The sequence below is a fragment of the Umbelopsis ramanniana genome, assembly GCF_025399195.1.
Source record: "Umbelopsis ramanniana AG unplaced genomic scaffold K450scaffold_35, whole genome shotgun sequence".
Taxonomy (NCBI): domain Eukaryota; kingdom Fungi; phylum Mucoromycota; class Umbelopsidomycetes; order Umbelopsidales; family Umbelopsidaceae; genus Umbelopsis; species Umbelopsis ramanniana.
The window spans coordinates 102,485-127,724 of record NW_026252121.1 but is presented as its reverse complement, the minus strand read 5'-3'; the positions used below and the strand labels follow the sequence as shown (position 1 = coordinate 127,724).

Below are 25,240 nucleotides of genomic sequence, written 5' to 3'. Positions count from 1 at the left end.
CTCAATTTGAACCTTCTACCCTAACCATCCAAATATCTCTCTCAATAATTTGCGGATTTCACATGCACGGTCATTGGGAGAGCTTACGTCTTCCATTATGCCAATGGTGACATAACTTCATGTGTAGTAACTCTTTTTTTCATAAAAAGGAAAAGAAATCGTAACGTTGCGTATGCCTATAATATTGTGACGTTGCTGTGCACGCGTCATTTGCTCAGTCAAACGCTTTAAAGATAAAATTTGGCTTGAACAAACCCGCTGTAGCTTCACAAACGCAATATACAAGGACCGATAAACGTTATTATGTCCAGTTCAGGTGAGGGTGCTTTGAACAGTACCTCAGAGCCTTTACCTGCCTCTGTCATTCAAGACGATGAAGCACATACTCTACATTACTCGCAAGCTCTACCCTACGCCTCGCAATTAGACAGAGAAGCGGAGCTGTGGCTCAGTGATATCTGCACTCAACTCGTCGTCAGTGTTCAAGCTCACGATTTTGCACCGGGCTGTTTATTTTGGGTGAAGAGTCTTAGCAGGTGAGTCGGAATTGACATTACCAGTGGCAGGCTTGATGGCGGTGACTACCAAACTAACATTACTGCACACCAACCTAGTTACCTAGACCTTAAACATGCTTTACCTCGTGAAACAAGAGCCAACTTGGCAAAACTACTTTATGAATTGACTATCATACCTGGAATGGACTCGGCACTTGTTGAGATATGGGCCAATGCATGTGTCAGATTAATCAAGTAAGTCTAGTTGATCTGAAGTGTTTGACATCTTACGTGAACATCGATATTCAATGTACTGGTACCTCAAAAGGAAAAAGAAGCATCTAGGACCTCAAGACCTTTCTCTGCCGTGGCGACCATTGTATGAAATGATCCATAAAACATTCTTCCCAAAGTCTCGACAAAGAACTTTGGTGTCGGAATCGTATCCTTTTTTTGCTTTTATTTTGTCATTATGCATGACACATTATACAACCGGACTTATTTGTCTTATCTGATCATTTTGCATACCTTCTTGACTCGAGCTTCCGCGCTTTTTCTTTTTTTCAGAAAACAAATTGCTTCTATCCTTCGACTAGCAGAATATGCACAACGATTTTTCCCATCCGGTGCTTCACAGGAGATCCTGGAAGAATTCCTACCGAAATTCTCAGCACATTCTGTCATGGACGCTTTGATGGCTCAAGGTTACTTGGTGCTGTTTCTTCCCACTTCTATTCCAATCGATTCAATTACACACCAAATTTTGGATAATAGCAGTGTGGCACCACATGATTACTTGCAAACCATGTTCACCCTATGGTTCAGCATCACTAACTCTCCGACTTTCGATGCGCAATTCGTGGACTTACTTTCCAGAATTGCTGAAAACAACGTTAACAGCACATTTGGAGACATAGGATTATTCAGTAAATTGCAAGTGAGCCAGGTGTTTGGCGCAGGATTACGTATGATGGACCTTCCCGTAGGCAGCCGTAGCGATGGTAGTACAGTGGGTGCTGGTGCTGGCGGTGGCACGACCACTGGTTTCAACAGCCAAGGTCTCAAGACGGATGTTAAGGCTGGAAATTCTCTGTTTTTGCGAAGGAAGCATGACAAATTCAAGAGTTTGGCAAGGTTTATTATTTACACCATCTACCCTGGCCAAGAAACTGATGACCAAATCTCAACCATGTCTCACTTGAAAAAGTTGATCCAAGCCATTGAATCCTATTACCATCCTTCAAACCATGGTCGTTGGTCATACCAGATTACCAACTTTGCTCGCCAACTATCTTCAGAATTTCTCAAGAGATGGAGAGAAGGTATGTGTGGAGATTGAGGGATATAGCGCGGGAGTGAATGTTGCGATTCCTAGTACAGCAAAGTTAATGTATGTCTGTTTTTTCTCCCTTCAGAGCAAGAGCCAGATTGCCCTACTCTACCCCAATTCCGATTGACACCTGAACTTCGCAAAGAGTTTGTTTACACCATTCGTGCTGTTGTATTTTTGAGTTTATTCGGAAAGGATCAGTATTCTGTCAGTGCTTCTCAGAGTGCTCTCAAGTCTTTAGTTTGTAAGTAGTGTGCGAGAAAGCGTTTTACCTGCTAGTGTGATGCTGACCAGCTTGTTTTTTTTTCGAACTTTTTACTTTATAGGGTTGGAGCCTGAGTTGTTGTTCCCTGGCTTGCTCGAAAGAATTTATCCATCATTGGAAAATCTCACGGAGACTCATAGAACTGCCAGTTCATTGAGTCTACTCTCTCATATAGCCCTTCCATTACTTTCTCGGCAACACTATCCTGCTGGCGGTAAGCATTTACTGCCGTTGTTGCACCTAACCATCCCGGGAATCGACATGAATGACCCTATGAAATCCATTTCATCGCTCATGTTTATCACCACCGCTCTAATGAATGTCCCAATATTTGACCTCACTGGAAGCTCTAGCAGTGGCATTACTTATGAATCCGAAGAAATCAACTTTGAGTCAATGGATATCGATAGTGGAAATCAGGTCTTCCATGTTGATAGAGAAGAGGATGATCTGTTGTGCAGATCTTCAACTGGAGAATTCGAGGAGTGGCTTTCCAAGTTTTTGAACAGGGTTTTCACTATAGTAAGTGTGAAGTGAGAAGAAAGAAAATGACTAGTGGCAGCCATTAACTCTCTGCAACTTTTAGTTTGAGAACTTGCCTCAACAAGACAATAAGAAAATGGGTGGTCATATGGAAGCCGGTTTGACTCAAATACTCTTGGTGAGAGAAGTACAAAGTGATTATGCCATCTAGAATGAACTTTATTTTAACCTCATACGTCTCTTAGCATACTTGCGAGGTCATCTTCAATCAAATATCCGACGAGTTGTACGATTTTGGTCTTCGAATGATAGTGGACTTTGCTGCACAACAAGTCCTTCCTAATGCTGTTCGACCTATGGGCTATCTTTGCGCTGTAGTCACTTCTCCCCATCCCGAAAAGGCATTGAAGAAATTTATTCCTCTTTGTCTTGATAACATCAGGACAGAACTGGAGCATGGCGCCTCCGGTCTCGCTACGAACTCTAGTACATCACAGCAACCACAATCTGATTCTACTTTACATTGGTACCAGAGTATCCTGTTCCAGGTCTTGACCATGCCTGGAACCGAGATTTTAAAGTACAAGAAAGACATTATCGACATCTTGAAGCTGATGCAGGCTGAATGCAAGAGTCGCCGCGGTTTCATGTGGGCTGGTAAACTGTTACGATTTGTACTGATGAGCTTGCTGGAGATCTATCCCTTGGAATGCAAGAGTGTACCTCTTGACCGCTGGAATGATCCAGAGTTTATGGCTAACCAACACTTGTATTGGGGAGCCTTTACTGACACGGCCAACCCAAGTATTAAATGGCACACGCCATCGGAAGAAGAAAAGAATTTTGCTTTGCAACTCATCGATACATTCTACACACCTTCTGAAAAAAAATTACGGGAATTGATGACGTTAAATTCGAACAACAGCAAGGAGTCTACCAATGAATTCTGTCGACTGCTATGTGTCGTGCGAAACTGTGTTTTAGGCAGTGCTACTTTGACGGACGACGACGGTTTTGATATCGGAAATGCAGACGATCAACTTCAAGGCGAAGAGGATTCATCCACTATTCATCATATGAAAACTCTGCATGCTGGATACAGCTTTACCGACTCTAATGACCCACGTACGGAAGTTGCAAGAGCTTTCCGTCGAAGTGTTGGAAACTTGATCCACGATATGTGCGGCTATTTCAAACAATCTCGAGAAGACGACGTTGAAAGCATCAAGATGATTGTCAAGATTGCCAAGTCATACATGACCGATCGTGGTATCGAAAAGAGCAAATTCGATGCTAGCCGTAGAGGATATAGCTTTGCCAAAAACATTTGCAAAACTCCAAATTGTAACAAACAATATCCCAGATATTTACTTGGTAAGTGACTTTGGCGAAGTACAAAAATACCAGCGTCATTGTTTTTGTTACGTTTCTAAATATTCCATTGTTTATCCATAGTTCGACGAGTGTACAATCACCACCTCTTGCGTCTGAAGCAAAATGCTCATGGGCGTGCGCGCGCTGCTTTGCATGATGCCATATTTGCTGATTTGGTAGAGTTGTCGCTCAGCTACTATGCTGAGATTAGAAAGTAAGTAACAAAAGGGCTACTACTATTCTATCGTCAAGATGCAATCATAAACAATTCGCTCTATATTTAGAATGGCACAATCTGCCCTGACCTATGCTGCCCGATGCTATGTGGGATCCAAACCTCGGATTGTGCCCACCTTGTTGGAAGCCCTTCAGCCAAGCACAGAATGTAAGCATTGTTGGGATGTTATAGACATTTTTGGGAATACACGAGCTCACTAGACAACGCTTTATTTTGCAGATTCAGCCGAGGTCTATGCCAATCGTATCAAGGGTGCATTGTACTTGCTCAACTCTCGAACCTTGATGTTGACTTGTCTACGTGATTGGCGGTTCGTACCCAAATTCATGCTCTACCTTTGCAAAACTCAACATGAGGATAAGGTACGTCTCGGTTTGTTTATGGAGAGATGGCGTAGGTGATCAAATATGGCTGCTTACATTTTACTACCCCAGATCTCCGTACAAGAATTGGTGCGAAGACTGTTTGTGGACTACGTTTTCAATTTCAATAGCACGTCGTTCCGTTTGATTATTCCTGATCAAATCCAGAAAGCGATGGATGAAGTGGCCAGCATGGGTCTTCGTTCTATATCCGACTTCGAGCAACAGATGCAAAAGGCTAAGGCCAAGGTTGCTGAGAGACTGCAAAACGAAACCAAGGCATACGGTGAACTTGTGGCTTCGCTTCTGGAGCTTCTCAAAGATCCCAAAGTCCACTGGCGTTTCGCCAACATGGCCGCCAACTTTTTAGAGCTGCTATTGAGGTCAGACACACCTCCTAGCGCCGAGCTTGTCGAATTTGCGAATCGTTGTATTGTCTCGGAACTACCTGCCATGCGAAAGATTGGTATCTCTTCCACTAGTCGAATCTTGTTGTATATCAAGCAACGGACGTTTGCCCAAGGAGATGATGAAATGCTGCTGGTAAAGGAGACGCAAAATCCAAGAAAACACTTGGTAGACACCCCACAACCTCTCCCTTCAGGGTACACCCGTCAATTTTTGGAAAATTCTTGGACCCCCATCGGCAGCGACTGCGATCTTGTGGATAACATGGTCACTGGTTGGTATGTGTGGCCCAAATCGTACGAAGCATATTCCTTAGAACCACCGAATTCTGAGGAGATAGTGATCGACCAGGCGTGCCAAGAGGGATTCGAAGAATTCAGAAAGGCATATACTTCATCCGACTTCTGGTCCAAGATCACTGTTTATATGTCACAGGAGACCTCTAAGGGTCAAGAAGATGCTTTTAGTGGCACGAATGCTCGCCTCTACAAAAGTATTTTTGGCATGTTCCTGGATGAGCCACTGGACGCAGTCAAGCCAGAAATCGAACGGTTGTGTTCCCAAGCAGATCAAAAGAATCAACAAAGAGCAGCTGCTGAGCTTGTAGCAGGTATCGTCCGAGGCTCAAAACATTGGCCCCTAGAAAAGACAACAGCTTTGTGGGATTGGCTGGGACCACTTTTACGCAAGACGTTTGCTGCCATCACGCCGGATTCATTAACCTATTGGGAAGGCATGGTGAAATTCTGTGTGTCTCAACGTGACCCACGTCGCCTGTTACCCCTGGTGGATGTGATTCTGTCTGCTGAATTTGACCCTACCTCCTATGCTGCTTTCTCCGAAGCGAGAAAACTGTTGTTTGTGCGAGCCCTTTTGACAACCTTAACTTGGCGAGTCTTGCCCAGATCATCCGATCTCCTAGATGCTTACTTTGATAACTTGCATCATCCTTACAAGCAAGTTCGAGAGGCCCTTGGTGGAAATATTAACGAGATCCTGCAAATTCAATGGATCCCTTCGATTGGCTCTGTCAAGGAATTACTGGCCTTCAACCAGTCGGATAAGTCCAACGCCGCCACCATACCTATTTCCATCGAAGATCCACAATTAGAAGAAAAACTCCAAAAGGTGACTGAGAGCTTGGCCATCTGGCGCCAGGAAATCGAACCCACAGCTACGGCAGGATCGACTAAGTATGCCAATGCTAGCAAGACGGTTTTATGCTGGCTGCATGAAGCATTATCGAATTGGCGGGTGGCCGGAACGTACCCACACGTCTTGCGCCTCCTTCCGGAGCTCTTCCATATGCAAGATATCAATGATGATCACGATCTCCAGACCATGGCGTCGGGTGTTCTCAATTTGATTGCACAGACGTCTTACCCACACTCGCTGGTACCCCACATGGTGGAGGCGTTTGCCCACATTTTGACGGAATCCGATAGCTGGCACATCCGAATGAAAGCGCTTCCCATCCTTCAGGTGTTTTTCTTCAAGCATTTATTCTTACTCAAGTCCAGTGAAGTGATACGCATTATGGACGTCATTACTGATTTACTGATGGACACACAAATAGAAGTACGCCAGCTTGCATCGGTTACACTGAGTGGTTTGGTGCGATGTTCTCAACGAGATGCCATCCATGTTTTGAACAAGAAATACACCGACCTGGTGGTCAGCACCCGTATACCGAAACGCATTAGACAATCTAACGGAGAGAAAGCACCCCTCCCCGAAGGATTCCAGGAGGCACTCCTCAAGAAGCATGCTGGTGTACTTGGCCTTTCTTCTCTTGTTGACGCTTTTCCGTACGAAGTACCCAAGTGGATGCCTGAAGTCCTTGTACAGCTTGCAGGATGCATATCTGAACCAGCGGCTATTCAGGTAAGATGTTTGTTTTAATTTTAAAGCTCCTTTCTTTATACAGTACCTTTTATGCCGAAATTTGCCTAAACCATCTCTTATTTATTTTTTCTCTCTACAGTCGACGGTGCGAAAGACCTTTTCGGATTTCCGAAGGACCCACACCGACACATGGCATGAAGATATGCTTCAATTTGATGAAGACCAATTATCTCTCTTAACTGATATGCTGATTTCACCCTCGTATTATGCATAAGCCCTAATATTCTGTTTGCTGATGTTAAGCTTAAACACATGTCTTAGTCAGCTTTGCTATGGTTATTAAAATTTGGGATGTTTCCGTTAAGTCAAAGCCAAAGGCTAAGCAGAGCAGCGTGATGGTGTCGCTATTCCAGGCACAGAACAGCCTTTGCTCGCTTCGCCACCGGGAGTCAAATGAAAGGAAATGTTTGTTCCTGCCTGCCAAAAAGTGTACGTCACGTATTGCATAAAAATACTTAATATGTAGATAATATTTTTAGCCAAGGAGGCTGTAACAAATTGTCGAGAGGCTGAAAATTTTTAGCTGTACAGCTATATAAACAACCTTCATGGCTGACATACTTGTGCACTATCCTCTTCCTCAATGGCCTCTCCAATCTCCTTCGTACTGCTCGCTCTCTGTCTTGTCTTCACTCTTGCTCCTTGGGCTGCCAACGCTCACGGTCGCTTGGTACGATCATGATCATTTTGCCTTGACACTCGTCATGTAAACTAACATATCTTCCAGATCATCCCTATTGGTCGTGAAGGCTCTACTGATGCTCCCATCACCACGCTTCCTTGCAATAGTCTCAATTCCTCCAGTCCGGTGGCCACTTACGTGCAAGGAAGCAAAGTTCAGCTCTCCTGGACCATTACCGAAGTTCATGATGCCAGTGAGTAATAAGCCCTAACACAGCCACTCGTAAAAAAAGCAATACTCATCGCATTTATTTTTACTTCAGCTTCTACCTGCTACATTGACATCTCAAAAGGAACAGATGACTCTTCTTTCACCAAGCTCGCAACGCTTGAACAATGCGCTTCATACCTCGGTACTTATGTCGCTAACGTTGATCTTCCATCTGAATGGGACGGTCAAGGCACTCTTCGCTGGTGGTGGCATGTACAGAGCCTCAACGTGACATTCGCCACTTGCTCCGATATCACTCTTGTCAAGTCCAGCTCATAAAGCGAATACTTTTACCTTTTCTTATTATTATAAGCTATTAAAAGGCAATAAATGCATGTACTCTAATGCTATCATCGAACACTCTCATTTCTTTTTTATTTTCATGTAAACCTTTCAAAGCATCACCCCCCAGAACTCTTTCTATCCATAAATAAACATGTCATTTCCACCTCGTCATCGATCTGATCTGATGCAGTATGAAAAGAAACATGGCTGGTTGTAACAATCGAGGATCGAAATCGGCTGTCCTTTTGCCTAATTTGGCTGTTTTCGGTTCAGATCCGACTGTGAAAGAAAGACAAAGGGTTTACCAATTGAGCTGAACCTTAGCATTGACATTTTCTGAATTACAGTTGCACGCCCTGTGATTCCTTTTCGTGCTCTACTGATCCAACACGTTTCTGAGTGACCTTCGGATCCCCTTTTTATCACTTCACTTCACTCTGGCTGTGATCAGCTGTGCTTCTCTCACCAAGCTCCATTTCACGTTGCCACTTTCCTCCTTTTTAATTTTACTTTTATTTACATATCTATCATTTGCCACTGCTTTACGGTGCTGCAACCAAGTGATAACGTGTGTTCATCGCTTCTTTGTATCTTACAGCATCTTCAATTTTTTCATATGTTGGTAGAAGGTTAAAAATATTTGTCTAATAACGTACCTCAGAAAAAGATACTCTAGCAAAGTGTCTCCGGCTGACGGATTCAACCGCGTTTATGCGTCATAGAAATATCTTGGAATTGGAAGAAAGGTGTCTCGCTTCGCAGCCGCTAATCCCTTTTTTTTTTTTTTTTGGTTCCGCCTTCCCATGCTCAATGTCCATTCATGCCTTGTTTCGCTAGCTATTATGCCCATTGAACCACTCACTCACAACTTTTACTCTATTACATTAGAAAGCTATTGCTTTCGTGATAACGGCTCTATATGTTTACATGAATAGCGGAATCCTTCAACAGAGGAGGCGACTGAGTTGCAACAACAGTTTTCAGCCAATCGCAAAAAGGAGCAACCAGGAACACAACACAAACAGCTGATATTTTTTTATTCAACACAATCAGGTATATAAATGCACCAAGGTACCTTCTGCGCTTCAATATCATCTTTTAATGAAATATATCTGGGCTGTAACCGCTATCTTCTCCATCGGAAAGGTGGTGGCCGATTGTGTTGCCAATCCTGCCGACCCATCCTGCGCCAGCTATCAGATGAACTCGACTCTCATTCAGAATGGTTTGAATAGTCTGTGCTCTCAAATGTCCTTCATGCCAGTACGTATCCATGGGAAAAGCAAGCAGTAAAGGATCAATGCATTAATTTTTCACTTGCGCATTCAGGGTTGTACTGTACGCGGCATATGTGCCAACAATACACAGTTAGCATCCAACTCCTGGTGCAATGAGTTCTCCATTTTGGCTGATGTTTGTCAAGTCGACATGCCGGTAGGTACACTTTAACGCAGCATTCTTCTCACATCGTAGTGTGGCATTTGTATTAATCTATGCATGCATACCTTCTTTCTTTGTTTTAGAAAATGTCTGGCTGTGCCGATTACACTCAAATGTGTAGCAATGTCTCGGTTGTTTCAGAATGTAAGACTAATACCATGCTCCCTGGATTGCCAACCACCCAGGATGCTGCACAATATGTTCAAAGCATCTGCTCGTCCATGGCCATGGATGGTTGCGATGCTTGTGTCTTTCCCGCCGGCGGAGGTTATCCTCAATGTGACATCCTCTCTACCTATGCTCATCTCTGTACAAGCATGCCGGACATGGATCAATGTGCATCGTTCAAATCCATCTGTCAAGCAACACCAAGTTTCTCTCTTTGCTCCTCCAGTGGGTCCACCGATGCTCCACCCAGTATGATCATGTACTTCCACCAGGGTATTCATGAATACGTTCTGTTCAAGTCCTGGGTCCCTAACAATAATGGCCAGTATGTTGGAGCCTGGTTCGCCATTTTCTTCATCGCCGTCTTCTACCAAGGTCTCAATGTCCTTCGAAGCAATTGTGAGGCATACTGGCTATTGAGCGCCGAAAAGGGGGATAAGAAGTGGAGATTACTTGGAAAAAATGGTGAGTGTTCGCGAAGTTCTGTTGACGGGATGTAGATGATCGACTCATGTGCGTTTTTTCGGGGTTCTTTGTAGGCTACTTTGCTTGGAAGCACACCAAGATCGATCTCATGAGACTTGTTTTCACATTTATCGAGTCCACTATCTCCTATGCTCTGATGTTGATCACCATGACATTCAATGTTGGTCTCTTTTTTGCCGTTGTCACCGGTTTGGCCGTGGGCATCTTTTTCTTTGGTCGACATCGAAGTCTGGCCGGTTTAGCTGAGGCTGGCAAGCTAGATGGCTGTGCTTCGTGCCAATAATATCCAACAAGCCTCAATCATGAAACCTTTGGTCATCTTTGATTGTTCCTATGTCATTTATACTATCAGACTATTTCCCATATCTATAGCCTTATCTATCCCTACTCTTCGCTTACTCATTGTATTGCGGAAGCCTATCAATATAAGAAACACAACATTTTTTCTTCAAAAACAGTCTAGTATATTGGCAGAAAATCGACGTATGCATTTTTTTTATATTATCACGGTTGTGTATGGGAAGGTGTGAAATGGGAGTTGGGGGGAAGAAAACAAAAAATGTACAGGATTAGCGTCTAGCACTTTGCGTCCTGCCTCCTCGGACGGCATTTCCGAAAACATTGTTGAAGTTGTTACGACCGCCTGTTCGCTGCTGGAATGGACGTTGACCGCTAACGGCATTGCGGTTTTGTTGACTACCTGGTTGACCTACAGCAAATAATGAGAAAGGGAGAAAAAAAAAAAACCAACCATGGCAGTAAACCCAAACTTACCCTTGTTGCCTCGTCTATCTTTCTGTTGTTGCTGTTGCTCTGGTCTCTGCTCAGCATTCTTTTGCTCCAAAAGTCGTTCGTTTTGTTCAACAAGGTTGACAGCCTTGTCAGCGAATTGAAGAGCCAATTGTTGCACACGAGATTGCTCAACTTGGTGCAAAACAACACACTGAGTGACTTGATCCAAGGATGCGGAAAGCTCCTCTTGCCAAATCATCTTTGCAACAATGGAGGAAACATTGACAGTCGACAAATCAAACATTTGTGAAAGTTGTGCAAGTCCAATGGTGGAGTAGTAGGATGCGTAGGTGAAGAGATATGTGCGCAAACCTTCCTCTTGAATTTTTCTGTCGTGATATCATTAGATTAGCAACAAGATCCAAACCAACTCGTCGAGCCTGTCATTCAATGTCTTTCTTACCTTGCCAACATATCCTTAATGTGCTGTGTGTTGGGCATAAGCTCCCAAATCTTGATGGCCATGATCAAATCTCTAGACTTCTCCCATTCGCCGGAAGCAAGTGCCTTGGCAGCTCCCATGATGTGGTCTCGAATGTTTTCGGGAGGACCAAGGAAGGCTTGTCGTTCATTGTAGTCTAAAAGTCTGCGGAAAGTTTTAGAGATGACTTTCTTGTTGTTGGGACCAGCTTGGGCTTGTGCGGGAATTTCCAAAAGCATAGAGCAAGTGTGATATACGCATTCCAAAAGTTCCAGGTTAATGTGCATATGGAATGGAAGTTGACGTTGACGTTCAAGTTGTTCCTGGTCGGCGGCGACGGGTTGACCATATCGCTGCATTTGAACACCTTGAGCCAACAATTCCTTGGGTCTTCCAGAACCTTGCACCTCTTGCAAGCAAGAGTGAGACTCCTTGATCAAACCATCACGGAAAGCGCACAAACCGAGCTGAACCATAACACGGTTGTACAAGATTTGAGTAGGGATATCAGCCTGGTGAATAGTCTCTTGCAAGTGAGACATGAGCAACATATCGCGAGCAACATGGAAGCGCTGATGGAGAGCATGGTGATAGATGTGGCACAACATGGCTCTGGTACGGAGGACAGAAACATCCTGTTGGTAAAGGTAGGTGCAAAGTTGGTGAACGAGTTCAGCAGGGTCGGTGGCGGTGATAATGCTGGATTTGACATGGTCACCAAGAACACTTTGGGTGGCGATTTCGATTTGTGAAATGACCTGTTCAGGCTTGAAGTAGACGTGTTCCAATCTTCTCATGACGACACGTCCAATGCTGGCAGCCAAGTTATGCTTTTCAAAGTAGACCTGGGATCGAACCAAGATGGCATAAAGGCCAGCCTCATCGCGCATACGGTCGATGTAATCGGTTGTATGGGGGTCGATATTTTGAAGTGACTTGGTGAACTCGTCATCGAGGCGCTCAACAAAGCTGATCAATGAGCCGCGGAGACCAATGGGTTGGCCAGGCTTGGCAACAATATCCTTATCCTCGTCATCGATATCATCAGCGTTCTCAAAAACGTAGAAGGAGGGGTCGGTTTCGAAAATCTTCAACAATTGGTTGATTTCCTTCTCAACAGATCGCCACAATTCGACTTGCATATAACCAGTCATGCTGAGGTTAGCATCGAATCTAGAAGAAATGAGAGCAAGAAGGACCTTGATTTTCTGATAGGAGGAAGTGGCATCCTTAAGCAATCTTTGCAGGGTGTTGATTTGCTCGTTGCGGTCAGTGCTCTAATAAAAAAGCCGTAGTTTAGAAAATGAAATAAAAATGCAGCCATATATTTCCAAAGAAAATCGCATGACGATCTTTACCTTCTTGCCTCTGGCTTCAAGAATCTCTCTAAGCTTTTGGAGCAAGTTTTCGCTGGTAATCTCGGCAACAGCCTTTCCTCCCTTGCCAACAGTGGTGAACTCAGAATCATCGATTTGAGGGGTAGATGGACCAGCGGCATCATCGTCCTCTGAATCAGAACCTGCCAAGAAAGCGTTCTTGCTCTTCTTCTTGGTAGCAGCGACAGTGACGATAGCGGGCTCTTCAAGAGAGTCAGGGTCCTTGCGGTACATCTCGATCTTGTCTTCGAAAGACTTGTTGTTCTTCTTCAACTTTTGCTTCATGGCGTTCATAGCCTTAGCATTGTTGGCGTTCATCTTCTTCTTAGCAGCCTTCTCCTTTTGAGCGGCTTCCTGGAGGAAGTCCTCGAGTTCAACAAGGCACTTGATATAGAACTTGGGGGTGACGATACCGTTGATACCAGCCTGAGCTTTAGTCATAAGCTTGTTGAGCTTGTCGAATTCTAATCACAAATAAGGGAAAATGGACGATTAGATCATATTGTTTCCAAAGGAATGTGTCTGGCTCCTGCTGGTTTGCAGCCAACTGCAAAACCAAAAGGAAAAAATAATAATTAAAAAATTCGTAGGTTAACACTTGCCGTTGGAAATCAAGGTCCAGTCGTTGTTCTTTTCGCCGTTCTCAATGGTCTTGACGCAGCTTTCCATCTCTTCGTATCTCTTATCTTTTTGAGACTTGATTTGCCGCCGGCCACCGTCTTCGTCATCAGAATCTGCATCTGAATCGGAACCGCCCTTCAAGAAGCGATTCTTCTTTGGCTGATCGTCTCTTTTCAGATCGTCGTCAGCATCGGACATATCCTCATCAGAGGACAATTCCTCATCAGAGATGAAGGAATCGTTGTCAGATGAATCGGTTTCTGATTCGCTATCAGTTGCTGAACGGAAGAAGCGAGAAGCCATACTGTCGAGAGGAAAATCAAGGCGAATGAAGAGTAAGCGAGATAGGTGTGGAAGAGAATAATAAGGTCAGTAAGTTAAACATTCGATATGCGACGGTAATCGCACCTTCACTACAGTCAATGCCGAGTAAAACACACACCTATCTACGTTGTAGAGTTCGAAAGGTTTCTCTTGCGCAGCCAATATTTTTTTCTTCTTCTGCAATAACAAAAATTTCTTTGGTCACGTGCTTAGTGAAGTCAACTTTTTTTCTACGGCAAAGTGATGAGCCACTGACTGACTGACTTTGAGAACCACCCACCCGCAAGCGTTTCAGAAGGTAAAGATACGGTTAGGAAGATATTTTGCATTATTTAAAGTAGTGCTATCGTCAATCCATAAACATGCAGTGTAGATGCTTCCCTGCCTTCGTCCTATGTGTAGTAACCGACTTTAAGTGGCCAACCGAGATTCACAACCCACACGTTGCAAACAGTGATGCTTGGACTGCATCGCCATTGATCCCTGTACAAAATAAAATTTCTGTTGGTTTTATATATAATGTAATCATTGTATATCGATTAATGCACGGATGGATTGCTATCAAAATTTTCCAGGCACTGACCATTGCCGCCAATTTTGGCTTCGTTCTCTGGCCAGTGTCGTTTTGCGCGTCACACTCCAGAGGAAAAAATATGCTGGCTGGCTCATCAACATACTTACCTACTCATTACGCGTTTGCATAATGACCACCTTATCACACCACATTGATGATCAGACACTGCGAAATGACTTGGAACAATTGGTAGCAAATGATCCCAAAAGCAAACAAGTCATTGATCGGTTGATCACGTATTTTTTGACTAGAAGCGGAGCCCAAGATGAGGAATCCAAGAACGCAAAGCGATCACTGGATGAAAGTGACGGTTTAGAACTCGTAAAGTCCAACCCAACATACAAATTAAAGGAAATATCATTTACGGCTCCTGAGCGAAAAAAGATGGATCTGCTGGTCGGTGAGCGACACTTACTTATTCAACATTATAAATCACAGTACGAACTCGCTATTCCCATTGAACGCCTGGATACCCTAGTGTGCGTTCCTACTCCTGAAAAGGCCAAACCAGTGTATACGTTTATACTTTTTGAAAAAAATCCAAGAACCAACGCTATAGTGTTCTCTTTACCTGGCCATGATGCTGTGTCTTTTTATGACATGAAGGCCGATTCATCCAATCCCAAAGGCTTGTATAAAACCGACGACTTGTGCAGCTTTTTCGAAAATCAAATCAAGATACCCCGTATACTGCGACCCTCTGCAGAAGCATTCGTTTACATCAAACTTTCGCCATTAGGACAACGGCAAGAGAATTTTGGAGTCAAGGCGTATCGCAAAACGAGTGAAGGTTATCTCTTCTTCTTACCCAATGGTATATTTTACGGATTCAAAAAACCGTGTTTACTTTTTCCATTGTCCGACATTGGCACGACCAGCTTCCATGATATAACCCAACGTACGTTCAATCTGACATTGACAATGAAGGTTGGTCATCAACCTCGTGGCGTCGGATACGATGCGCTTGTCAACAAGAACAAAGACCCCTCGGTGGATTCAGCCGAAGGAGACTCATACGAATTTTCCATGATCGACCAAACCGAGTATGGTGTCATAGATCAGTACATCAAGAAAAATAAAATTAATGACAACAGTATGAGTGAAGAACGCAAGGCTCCGCCACCTAAACTCCAACAGGATGAGATGGATGATGAAGATGAAGAAGAAACTGAAACTGCCAAGAAACGCCAGCCCGCTGATGACGATGATGACGATGAAGAAGATGTCAACTTTCAGCCAAGCGATAATAGCGATGATGAAGATTTAGAGTACGACTCGCAGGCGAGTGATCAGGAAGGAGCCAATGGTTCGGATGATGAGGAGGTGGAAGGAGATAACAACGAAGATAATGATGCAGATGACCATATAAGTGGAGACGAGGCTCCAAGCACACGTGGCAACGCCATGGATGAAGATGAAGAAGATGAGCTAGACGAATAAATTCAATCTAGAACATAGCGCATGCGTGCCATTGTTTTCTGTTATTCCTGTAATTGCTTCGTTTCAATGTATTAAAAAATGTACTAATAATCTCATTACGATTCTATGACGACAGATAGATTATGCGTTTATATTTATTGCGACGGTTAGAGACATTTTTTTAGTACACGACTCTTTCTCGAATCAAAAAAAAATAACCATGTCCTCAGTATATCAAAGAAAGTCATCTGAACCAGAGAGAAAGGTGAGTGAAGTTGAAACTGACTTCAGATAGATAACAAGCAATCATCTCATGGACCATCGCTGTAGGCTCAAGAAGAAGAACACCTTGATAACGCCAAGTACCACACCGAGTTCGAAACGGTCAAAGATGATGCCGAAAGAGCATCTGAGCTACACAAGGAACGCACTGGCAAAGAACTAGATATTTCTGATAAGAATGTTTTGGAGAGTGATTTCCCGGAAAAGAAGTCGCCATAGATTTTGTTTGTTAAAGAGAGATCTTTGGCTATGCGGCGTTCCAATTGGATGGCCAATTAGGCTTCTGAACACAATGATTGCGCGATCCTGAACAATCAAGCCAGTTTGAAATATATAAAATAAAAATAAAAAGAATTTGTAATTATCTCGAATCTTTATCTCTCCTCACTCTCACTTTTCCTATGGTATCGTTTGTTCGTACCCCTCAAAAGGGTGCCTCTTTGATGATAGCCTGGCAGTGCCAGCAACAAAAGATTGTCGTCGTTGGAAATAATACAATAGCCGCTAGTCGAGTTTTTTCTGCCCTGGAAGCTGACGCTAACGTCGAACTTATTGGAGATAAGGATACCATGTGCAATGAATTGCTTGTTCGTATCGAACGTGGCGAGATTACCTGGGTGGCTTCTGAATTTCAGCCATTGCACCTTCATAATGCTGATCTTGCATTTGTTTGCCTCCGGGATCAAGACTTGGCCAGACAAATCGTCAAAGTGTGTAAGGAGAAGAGAGTCCCTGTCAATGTCGCCGACATGAGCGATCTTTGTGACTTTTTTATGACTTCCACTCATCGGGACCAGTCGCTGCAAGTCGCTGTATCCACCAACGGTCAAGCATCCAAGTTGGCCAGCCGTATTCGCCGTCAAATCGCTTCCGCACTGCCAACCAATCTTGGTGCCGCCATCCAAAGAGTTGGTTTGTTGAGGAGACGTATTAGAGGATCGGATCCTAGTGATGCTGCAAGCACCCGACGTATGCACTGGCTGGCCCAGATTTGTGAGTATTGGAGTTTGGATCGCCTCGCTGCCTTGTCCGACCGAGACATGGAAGGCTTGCTGAATCTTTACAACAATGATGAAGGATATGAAAGTTTGGAAGGCGCTATCATGTCCCCTTTGCCAAGTGCGTCTCAACAACTGGACAATATCCCCACGGAGATGACAACGCCTAAAACCGGCTCTCTTACGTTAGTTGGCTCAGGGCCAGGAGATCCGTCTTTGCTGACCGTAGCTGCCGTTGATGCTATCAAGAATGCTGATCTGGTTCTTGCTGACAAGATTGTCCCTGCTGAAGTTATCGCTCTGGTTAAATGTGATCTTCAAATTGCTAGAAAGTTTCCCGGAAATGCTGATGCCGCACAAAATGAATTCAACCAAGAGGCTTTGAAAGCCATGGCAGAAGGAAAGAAAGTGGTGCGTTTGAAGCAAGGCGGTAAGTTGAAGAAGAAAAACCATGATGAGTAGAAGAAGGTTGATCCCCCATGACTAATCACGGATTCAAATTTTGGCATTATTTAGACCCATATCTGTTTGGTAGAGGTGGCGAGGAAGTATTGTTCTTCCGTGAACACAATTATGATGTCAAGGTTATACCGGGAATATCATCATCTACGGCTGCGCCGTTGCTTTGTGGAATACCGCTCACTCACCGTGGTGTTGCTTCTCAATTCCTTGTTACCACTGGCACGGGGGCCAAAAACTCATCTGCTCCTTTACCCACCTACGATGCCAAGCGAACCGATGTGTATTTGATGGCAATTCACCGTCTCGAAAAGTTGACTGAAGACCTCATACGAGACCAACAATATCCTGCCGACGTCCCCTGTGCTATTTTAGAACGCGCCAGCTGTGCTGACCAACGCATTGTGTACGGTACATTGGGATCCATCTGTCAAGTTTTGGACAGCGTTGGTGGAAGTCGCCCTCCAGGTCTGATGGTAGTAGGTTGGGCCATCAATGTCCTCAAGAAGGAATCCAGCGGTCTTGAAGGCGTTGCAAAGAGCTTCTTGGATTCAACCGCTAACGAAGGCAGCAAGTTTCACAATACCCAAGGCATTTTAGCCTTACACGAGCCAGAAGGAGTATGCTAAGACGACTCTCCTCCACTAATCCTATTTTGAACCATCTTTGTTGTACTATAATCCAGCCATCTGTATATCACCCATTATTCTAGAGTATATCAATAAATCTGCCCTTGTTTTTTTTTTACATCCTTTTATTTCAATGTCAGTAGACATATTCCTGCTCTGTGGTTTAGAGCATCCATTGGGCTGTTGAGACTCAATTCATGGGAGTCACTGGTTGGAGTCAGAGGAGGTGATCGGCTGGCAATGAAACAAATGAGGTGAGTGAGAGTACACGATATGCCCAACTATAATTCAATAACAGATGTGAAGCTCTTACCTTACTCTGTCGTCTATCTTTGTAGCTCCAATCACTACAAGCACTGTGCCGGCCGGGAGGTTACTCCATATCTTCTGCACATAAGCATCCAAGCAAGACAAGGAAGTGGGAGAGTGTGTCGGTGTGGGATGATATCTGTTGGCTTTTGAATCTTCGGACGTAAGCGTTGGTGAGACGGGTGGCTGAATGCGTGTGTCAAACATGGGTTGATTCCATGAATGGTCATGCAGGCCAGCCCATACAAAATCGTAACGCCCGATGGCATCTATCACTTCATCCACCAGCTGGTCTTCAGTATCACATCTCTTCACGGCTTTTGCATGTTGTGTAAATGGAGAATGTCGTGAAGAGCCTGATGTTTCAAAAATGGCACCTAGTCGTGAGGGTCGACAGCGTTCGAGTCGACTGAAGATAGATTCTGTGCTGGAAAAGTACAATCCGAAATCCGGTCCGCGCGCCAACTTGAGATTGACAAGCTCCATACTAGCGGCAGCATCTACACAAGAATCATGGCCAACTACTAGGTCATCAGTCAGCGTATCATCATCACTTTGAATAATCCTATTAAGCCAGCGTGCAGCTAGATATTTTAACGAAGGTCGCAAAGGCGGACCGTTTCGATGGTGATAGAGTCTAAATCTTCTCTGATAAGTGATCAACCAGCCGCATGCCATCGGTATCGCTCTGAATATAATTACCTCGCAGTATCAATAATGTTTGGATGCGCCAATTTGAGTGTCTTCAAATCGCACTCCAGACTATGTCCAACCAAAATGGTGTCCTGATCAATGATATCCAAAAGTCTTTGTTGAATATCTTGTAACGATGTGGTTACGCCGACCAGATTCTCCTCTCGAATGCCACTATATCGTGTGAGGTAATCAATGACAGGGTGCGAAGGTTGCACCATTTCATCCATGATGACATTCATGTCTTCATCAATGAGCGATATTCTGGCGAGTTCCAACCCGATTTGTGTAAGGCACATTTCACAGTCCAAGGCAATAAGTCTTGGGTTGTTCTGTATATCTAAATCTGACTTCTTGTACGTCTCAACCCAGTTAGAAGGTATATTAGTATGACCAGACAGTGAGGAGTGAATAGGGTATCCTGCTTCAAGCATTTCGTCCAGCGAAAGGATACATTGTTCTACTGTGTACATTTTAGTAGTCTTGAGATCTTTATGTTAAAAAAAAAAAACGGGGAGTTAGGGGGTTTACCCAGGTTAAATGGATGCAATAAAATTGTTCCATCATAGATTATGCAACGTACTAGCTCGACGTGCATTTGCTCGTCGCTGTCTTTCCGAATTGGATATCGTACATTGGCAAAATTCGGCAACAGGGTGACTTTTTACGGTGAGTTTGAGTGAAATGACCTCGTCAAATAAACCAGATGAAAACGGCATTTGCTGCATAAAAGAGCATGTTTTGGAGAGATTGGCTGTTTTACTGAATATATGCTGCTGATTCCAGCCGATGTCAAAGCTGGAGCTGTTCAACCCAGGTGCATGAACAACAACGAATCGGCGGATATGGTGACTTCGCTTCAATTGTATCCAGCTAGGTCGTGCGCCGTCAGCTAGCCACGAAAGCAATAATAGGCGAAGATCTTTGATCGTCAGTTGTTCTTTGAGTTCATTTAAATTCAGGCGTATATCTTGGCATGGCTTCTAAGAATGTCAATGCAAACAGTGAGAAGCATCCTTGTCAAGCCTTGATAACATGAATGAGCCATACTCACATTAAGAGAGATCAGGAACGAACCACACGGTAATGTAACTTTGTCCTTTTTGCGCTGCCTTCGACGTTTAACCTGTGGCGGTTTTACGTTCATTCTGACATCGTTTACTCTTGCATGGTCGCTTTTACTGAATGGATCGGAGGTGGCTGGTATGTACGATGTTATGGTGGTGGGCGACAGTGGTTCAGAAAATGGAACGGTTTTCCTTGTATCTATGACACAGACCATGGGGTTCGAAGAAAGAAAATATGAAAAAGTAAAGAACAAAGAAAACAATATCCCCATAATTCTAACAGTATATCTATTAATGACCTTATTGCGAATGCACCTGATCATCACTCCGTTCCCCCTTGTTTCATGGCAGTAATGAAATGAACGATTAAGCTAAGCAAGTAAAGCGCGGGGCGGCCGACTACACTCATTTATGATCATATATTCAAATTTATGGATAGGATGAATTGTCATCATGGTAGAAAAGCGCTCACATTGAACAGCGAGTCAAAATCATCACATAAGGAATGCTGAGCTGAGTTTGGCTTAATAAAGTGTATATCGCCAAACTTGAGCACAATGTGTACAAGACATAAGCTTATGTGACTGACGTGATCTTTGGACTTGTAGAAAGGACCGGAAAAGAATATTGCATGGTCAATTGAGAGAGAGTATGGTGTTGAAGTGTAAAACAGAATGATCCTTTTCAGGCACAGTGAAGGAATGGAGACGGCGATCGGTCGACACAGGAATTTTTCTTTTACTTTTGTTGTGGGAGCCAAAAATTTATCTATGGGGAGCTAATGCAGCCAACTGTTGCTTATTTACACCAATTTGAATTTGATATGGTCATCAATGTACGCATGGTTTTTGGTTTAAACACGCATCAAGAGTGATCATACGATTTGGAATGGTACTTGATCTCTTGTCTGAAACATTCATTGCTTCAAGGATATAGCAGTTATCGTGTAGTGTGTGTCCTTTATGACCAGGTAGGGTATGATCTACAACATAATGGTAATACAACTGCAGACTTTCAATGTGGTGGCCAGTATCGTCTTTTTCTATTCTGTTGGCGGATCGCCGACACTGAGGGCTTTGACAATGTTTTTATTCTCGAAACCATTATTTGGTGGATATTTCGGCATCCAGTGTGAACATTACAATGAGTAGTAAATACAGAAAGTAGTCAAAAGATAGACTGCCTTAGCTGTTGGCTATTTCCAGGTCTGTTTTCTTCCAAGGAGCTTCTATCATTGCTTCACCTTTCTCCTGGTGGATGATGCGTTGATCGTCCCTTACATCCATAAACGTGTTTAATTACTGTTCGTCATACATTTTTAAATATACCATCGATCTCTGCTATCATCAGAAAGAATAGAGTGGCTGTTCGTTGCATGTTGTATATTTGTGACAAGATTTGCATTCAAATTTTGAAATCAAACGATATTACACAAACATGTGTGTGTTTCGGTCAAGATTTCTGGTTAATTGATTGGCGCGAGAATATGGAAGATAGCAATGGCAGATGGATCTTTCTAGAGTCTGTTAAAGGATTCGGTCAAGATTTGCCTAGCGATGTTCCGCATCTTGTCGATTACTTTATTCAAATTCACATGTCTACTTCTTGTAAGTCAAGAATGCTCAGATCCCAGCCAATGACTATCTCGTCACCAGCGCTAACCATGGCTGGAGGTATGCAATTTTTTCTGACACATAAAAGGAAGCGCATGAATCGGTAAAAATTAAATATCGTTTGCCATAACGCTTGCTTGCCCCGCTGCGAATAAACTTACAGCACGTAGAACAACCAAATGGAGACGAAAACAGATCTATTTCATATCATATTTTAAATATTCAGCTGTTTGTACCAAAGATGGTAGTCCCATGACAAAAGTAGACGTCTTCCAGAGAATCACGAAAGCAACTTTATTAGAGAAAATCATATGCAATTGATGTGATATCATTGATGCTCGCGTGGCTCCCTTTCCTTGTCTGGTTGTGATATTTTGATCTGCAGTGTGACAAGAATTTTTTTCTCTAGGCAGGCGAACTTTCAGATGAATACAGAGACATTGTTGCAGTGTAGTTCTCATGGAAAGCAGTCGACACTCCTTGAACCATTACATTGCGGTTGGTAAAATGACCCGGTTCCGAGACTCTCACATGAAATCTCCCAAAAAGACTAATAAAGGACAATGAGATGACTTTGGAAACGACTCATATAAGGAATTTCAAGCTGTGTTCTAAGGAAATGATCCTGATTGGGTTATGCTATGCAGTTTTGGGCAAGTAATCGAGATGAAGCCAAGGGTTTCTTGGAGATTGAGCCAAGAAAACAATGAGATGCCAAGTGAAGGACTGGGCAATCTCAAGGAGCGATGGGGTTCGACATTGTGAGAAGCGTGGTTGGGGTCCAGTATGTAATTTACCACATTGGAAAGTAGCCAGCGGCCCAAGCAAGACCAGGATGTTTTCCCAAAACGGACGAATTCGTTTAGTCAATGACGGATTCCCAAAACGAGCCGTTTTAAGCGTAGTCATGATGGAGGTAACTATTCCATGAGTATGACGGGATTCAAGACTTTGATGGTACGCGATGAAGGAATGGATGTTCATGAAACTCTCTCAAAATGCAATTATTCAAAAATACAGGCTTCAGATGTTAGGATTTAGCACATGCCTTTCTTACAAGAAGAACAATTAGCCAGCTCTTGAACAGAGGCGGTGGTTTAACCCCAATCATAAGCATGAGCGGTGATTGAATTAAGATGTCACTAAAACTCGTGAGATTCTCGCCATTTTGGATAATATATAAATGGGAGCCAGTTCGTTTGATCTGTCGAAACTTACTTGTATTCTAACTTTATTGCATCGCAATGGCTGCACCACTTTCAACCCCAAAAAGCGAACAATGGTGGACCAAAGATCCAAAAGAATTCGACTTGTTCCAAAAAATCATCAACATGGATCTTGGAAGCAATTATAAAGAGAAAGTCAGGACCGGACCTGTGCCTAAGCATTCAATTTTGCGAGACCATGCTTTCGTTATTCCATGGGCAATTGCTCCCATCGCACTTCAATATGTCTCACAGATGTATTTTGGACGAAATTGGAGCCGCCTAGAAACATTTGGCGTCTATACAGCCAACTTGGCAGCCTTTGGATTAACCACGGTCCGATACTTGAGAATCCTCGGTGAAAAATATGGCCATTTGGATGCCGCTAACAGAGAGCGTGACCGTGTTGCCCAAAACAGAGTCACTCCCTTGACACTTGGGCTTTTGGCTACTATCTCCCTTCGCACCATGATGGCAGCCATTATTGCTTATAAGCCTGGTCGCCTACCCCAGGTTTCATGGAAGCTACCCATCGATGCAGCTTTATACATGGTGGCAGTAGATTTCTTCTTCTACCTCTATCACAGAGCTCTCCATCAAATCCCATGGCTCTGGAAGATCCACAGAACCCATCATACCACCAAGCATCCCACCTCGTTGATGGCACCCCTTGCAGATCATATCCAGGAAACATTCGACATCATCGTTATCCCTCTTCTGGCCTATACCTTACGGCCTATTCCCTTTGCCCATTGGTATATTGCTTGCGTATATGTCAATTTCATCGAGTTGGCTGGCCACTCTGGTGTTCGTGCTGACATGGGTCACCCCGTCATTGGACCTTTGCTTCGTCCATTCGGTCTTGATCTTGTCGTTGAAGATCACGATCTCCACCACCGACTTGGAAAGCGCGCCGGCAACTTCGGCAAGCAATCTCGTATATTTGATACCTTGTTTGGCACCACCAGCCCTAGATATGAAACTACCCCAGAGGCAATAGGTCTTGACAAACAAAAGACTGCTGCAACCATTAAAGCCAATCTCAAAGACTAGGAATGCTCTTTTATTCACCCCTACATGTATATATATAATAGTTTATAAAATCCAGTGCTTCTGACAACTATACAATGTCCCGACCAATAAAACAAGGAAGTCATCATTAAAAAAAAGGGAATATCAATTTGCATGCGGTTGTTGAAAATTTCAGTTACAATTTTGTTTTTGAAAAAACCAGAGCTGTCTTGGTTTTTTCCTTCTCCTGTGCCATGAGGACTACACTGTATGTTGCAGGGTTTACACCACGTACGAGAGCAAGAGATTTGGGATATGAATTCGAAAGGTACGTTTGCAACGTATGTGTAAGGTCATACTGCTACGGTCATTCAATGTCAACTTGTCATGACATTGATCCCACCCAATCACCTGTTCAACACATGCCCTAATCATCCGTGATTCGCTTAATTCGCTCCACCCTTCAACGCTGCACTAAAAAATACGCAACAACCCCATATGAAATAGCTATACATGGACGTATATCCTAAAACAGCCGTTATTAATCGTGATCTCATTTGCGTTGACAGATATGGACGATTAGTTCGATGTGATATTCCAGCTCAAAAGAACCCAAGTGCCAAACCGTAAGTTGGATGGTTTTGTCATTCGTTTTCGTGATGAAAAGAGGTCTCATAATAAGCACTTGATCAGGTTTGCGTTTGTGGAGTTTGAAGATCCTCGGGACGCAGAAGACGCTTTGAATGAAATGCACGGTCGCCGTGTAGAAGGGCATACCTTGACGATACAGGTGCGTTGCGTTCCCAGCAGCACATGTTTCAATATTTTTGGTGTGACATTGGTTGACGACAGCAACTAACCTCGCGAATTGCAGTGGGCTAAAAGTTCGGCAAGCAATCGATGGCGCTCGGATAGATCACGGTCACCGCCAAACCGATATGGCGGTCGATCACCAGGAAATGGACGATATCGTAGTCGCAGCCGGTCACCACTGCGGAAATCTGCTTCGCCAAGAGACCGCTCACCACCGTCGACAGAGAGAAGGCCAAGATATGACTCGCGGTCACCTAGTCCTTCAAGAGAACAAGCACGTCCTTCCGAACCATCCATCATTCCATAAAATAGATCAATGTCGTGGTTACGTTCAACTTTCGACTTTTCACTGCCTTTCCCTTCCCCTAGACCAAGCTCTGTTTTATACGTCGCCCATTTCTTCTTTCTTTTGGATGAATTTTGTTTCCATTGTTTCTACTCTATCCTTTGGTCCCTCCCCCCCACAGTGCACATATTGACTTTGGTATACTGGTATCAAGA

At 43.7% G+C, this 25,240-nt stretch overlaps 11 protein-coding genes across 11 annotated transcripts; 8 read left to right on the top strand and 3 right to left on the bottom strand.

Annotated features, from left to right (window-relative positions):
* Positions 1–269: 269 nt before the first annotated feature.
* On the top strand, positions 270–7,261 carry K450DRAFT_245430 (uncharacterized protein). Its single transcript, XM_051589750.1, has 13 exons — positions 270–536; positions 615–752; positions 826–939; positions 1,065–1,819; positions 1,913–2,071; positions 2,154–2,614; positions 2,679–2,753; positions 2,821–3,949; positions 4,031–4,163; positions 4,234–4,334; positions 4,407–4,549; positions 4,622–6,841; positions 6,942–7,261. Exons 1-13 carry the CDS (start codon positions 304–306, stop codon positions 7,074–7,076), a joined length of 5,796 nt encoding a protein of 1,931 aa, XP_051443775.1. The 5' UTR covers positions 270–303; the 3' UTR covers positions 7,077–7,261.
* On the top strand, positions 7,223–8,236 carry K450DRAFT_245427 (uncharacterized protein). Its single transcript, XM_051589749.1, has 3 exons — positions 7,223–7,532; positions 7,590–7,737; positions 7,807–8,236. Exons 1-3 carry the CDS (start codon positions 7,446–7,448, stop codon positions 8,031–8,033), a joined length of 462 nt encoding a protein of 153 aa, XP_051443774.1. The 5' UTR covers positions 7,223–7,445; the 3' UTR covers positions 8,034–8,236.
* A 1,038-nt stretch (positions 8,237–9,274) lies between these two features.
* Positions 9,275–10,629, top strand: K450DRAFT_245412 (uncharacterized protein). Its single transcript, XM_051589748.1, has 4 exons — positions 9,275–9,302; positions 9,369–9,477; positions 9,563–10,112; positions 10,175–10,629. Exons 3-4 carry the CDS (start codon positions 9,566–9,568, stop codon positions 10,414–10,416), a joined length of 789 nt encoding a protein of 262 aa, XP_051443773.1. The 5' UTR covers positions 9,275–9,302; positions 9,369–9,477; positions 9,563–9,565; the 3' UTR covers positions 10,417–10,629.
* K450DRAFT_245400 (uncharacterized protein) lies at positions 10,425–13,543 on the bottom strand. The gene is made up of 6 exons (XM_051589747.1): positions 13,325–13,543; positions 12,705–13,166; positions 11,329–12,623; positions 10,908–11,254; positions 10,777–10,842; positions 10,425–10,728 (listed from the first exon to the last, which is right to left on the bottom strand). The coding sequence occupies exons 2-6, from the start codon at positions 13,161–13,163 to the stop codon at positions 10,703–10,705; spliced, it is 2,193 nt and encodes a 730-aa protein (XP_051443772.1). The 5' UTR covers positions 13,164–13,166; positions 13,325–13,543; the 3' UTR covers positions 10,425–10,702.
* Positions 13,301–14,051, bottom strand: K450DRAFT_245395 (uncharacterized protein). Its single transcript, XM_051589746.1, has 2 exons — positions 13,786–14,051; positions 13,301–13,647 (listed from the first exon to the last, which is right to left on the bottom strand). Exon 2 carries the CDS (start codon positions 13,644–13,646, stop codon positions 13,314–13,316), a length of 333 nt encoding a protein of 110 aa, XP_051443771.1. The 5' UTR covers position 13,647; positions 13,786–14,051; the 3' UTR covers positions 13,301–13,313.
* A 188-nt stretch (positions 14,052–14,239) lies between these two features.
* Positions 14,240–15,833, top strand: K450DRAFT_245393 (uncharacterized protein). Its single transcript, XM_051589745.1, has one exon. It carries the CDS (start codon positions 14,371–14,373, stop codon positions 15,679–15,681), a length of 1,311 nt encoding a protein of 436 aa, XP_051443770.1. The 5' UTR covers positions 14,240–14,370; the 3' UTR covers positions 15,682–15,833.
* Position 15,834: 1 nt separating this feature from the next.
* On the top strand, positions 15,835–16,326 carry K450DRAFT_245390 (uncharacterized protein). Its single transcript, XM_051589744.1, has 2 exons — positions 15,835–15,925; positions 15,991–16,326. Exons 1-2 carry the CDS (start codon positions 15,881–15,883, stop codon positions 16,159–16,161), a joined length of 216 nt encoding a protein of 71 aa, XP_051443769.1. The 5' UTR covers positions 15,835–15,880; the 3' UTR covers positions 16,162–16,326.
* Positions 16,327–16,330: 4 nt separating this feature from the next.
* On the top strand, positions 16,331–18,151 carry K450DRAFT_245388 (uncharacterized protein). Its single transcript, XM_051589743.1, has 2 exons — positions 16,331–17,370; positions 17,457–18,151. The coding sequence occupies exons 1-2, from the start codon at positions 16,344–16,346 to the stop codon at positions 18,026–18,028; spliced, it is 1,599 nt and encodes a 532-aa protein (XP_051443768.1). The 5' UTR covers positions 16,331–16,343; the 3' UTR covers positions 18,029–18,151.
* On the bottom strand, positions 18,091–20,242 carry K450DRAFT_211084 (uncharacterized protein). The gene is made up of 5 exons (XM_051584793.1): positions 20,085–20,242; positions 19,614–20,013; positions 19,040–19,520; positions 18,342–18,974; positions 18,091–18,262 (listed from the first exon to the last, which is right to left on the bottom strand). The coding sequence occupies exons 1-5, from the start codon at positions 20,175–20,177 to the stop codon at positions 18,154–18,156; spliced, it is 1,716 nt and encodes a 571-aa protein (XP_051443767.1). The 5' UTR covers positions 20,178–20,242; the 3' UTR covers positions 18,091–18,153.
* A 2,871-nt stretch (positions 20,243–23,113) lies between these two features.
* Positions 23,114–23,899, top strand: K450DRAFT_164537 (uncharacterized protein; the record flags this gene model as incomplete). The annotated part of the gene is made up of 1 exon (XM_051584042.1): positions 23,114–23,899. A coding segment is annotated over one exon (786 nt), but the record flags the coding sequence as incomplete, so codon positions are not given.
* Positions 23,900–24,182: 283 nt separating this feature from the next.
* On the top strand, positions 24,183–25,185 carry K450DRAFT_245384 (uncharacterized protein). Its single transcript, XM_051589742.1, has 3 exons — positions 24,183–24,552; positions 24,620–24,716; positions 24,801–25,185. The coding sequence occupies exons 1-3, from the start codon at positions 24,440–24,442 to the stop codon at positions 25,044–25,046; spliced, it is 456 nt and encodes a 151-aa protein (XP_051443765.1). The 5' UTR covers positions 24,183–24,439; the 3' UTR covers positions 25,047–25,185.
* The last annotated feature ends 55 nt before the right edge of the window (positions 25,186–25,240 follow it).